The sequence below is a fragment of the Notothenia coriiceps genome, unplaced genomic scaffold, assembly GCF_000735185.1.
Source record: "Notothenia coriiceps isolate Sejong01 unplaced genomic scaffold, NC01 NC01_scaffold00032568, whole genome shotgun sequence".
NCBI classification, from domain to species: Eukaryota; Metazoa; Chordata; class Actinopteri; order Perciformes; family Nototheniidae; genus Notothenia; species Notothenia coriiceps.
In genome coordinates this window covers 4,302-4,880 of record NW_011365269.1, presented here as the reverse complement: position 1 = coordinate 4,880, position 579 = coordinate 4,302, and the positions used below count along the sequence as shown (strand labels likewise).

General features: G+C 46.5%; 1 protein-coding gene across 1 annotated transcript in view; it reads right to left on the bottom strand.

Annotated features, from left to right (window-relative positions):
• LOC104960966 (DNA helicase INO80-like) overlaps positions 1–319 on the bottom strand; it is a gene marked incomplete at its 3' end in the record, with an annotated part of 6,264 nt that extends 5,945 nt beyond the window's left edge. Inside the window, exon 1 of the mRNA XM_010789156.1 lies at positions 218–319. Within this exon, the coding sequence (XP_010787458.1) occupies positions 218–306 (89 nt within the window). The remainder of the gene's footprint in view (positions 1–217) is intronic.
• Positions 320–579: the final 260 nt, after the last annotated feature.

Here is a 579-nt window from a genome sequence, read left to right as displayed (position 1 = left end):
TGGATGGATTCCAGCGTGGCTGAAAGCAGCTTAGAAGACGCTCTGTCCTGGGTCCCACTCTCATAGCTGCTTGCCTGCTTGGTCTCAGTGACCTACTCCAGTCAGCACTTAAACACACACACCACACACACACACACACACACACACACACACACACACACACACACACACACACACACACACACACACACACACACACGATCGTATCTTTACCCACCGGCTCTGGAAGTCCGCCACCATGTCTCTGCGCTCTGAGATCTTGGAGGATCCGTCGAGGCGCATGTAGATGTGCTTACGATAGACCATGTATTCCTGGAGAAATGGGACATTATAATTAGGAAAACCAAGAACAAAATGATGTGGTATTGTCTGAGGGAGTGACGGGTGCTGGCAAACATCACACAGCTATAAATATAATTTTACAGGAGCTACCTTTTCTTTTTTTATCCTTTCTTGTGTAGCCCTGCATTTCTCTTAAATGTGCCAGAACTCGGCGTCGTACAGTCCCAGTTGAGATCCAGATACTCAAATATTAGAAAACGTTAGCTATAGCAAAGTTGTCACATGCGATCAGTGAAT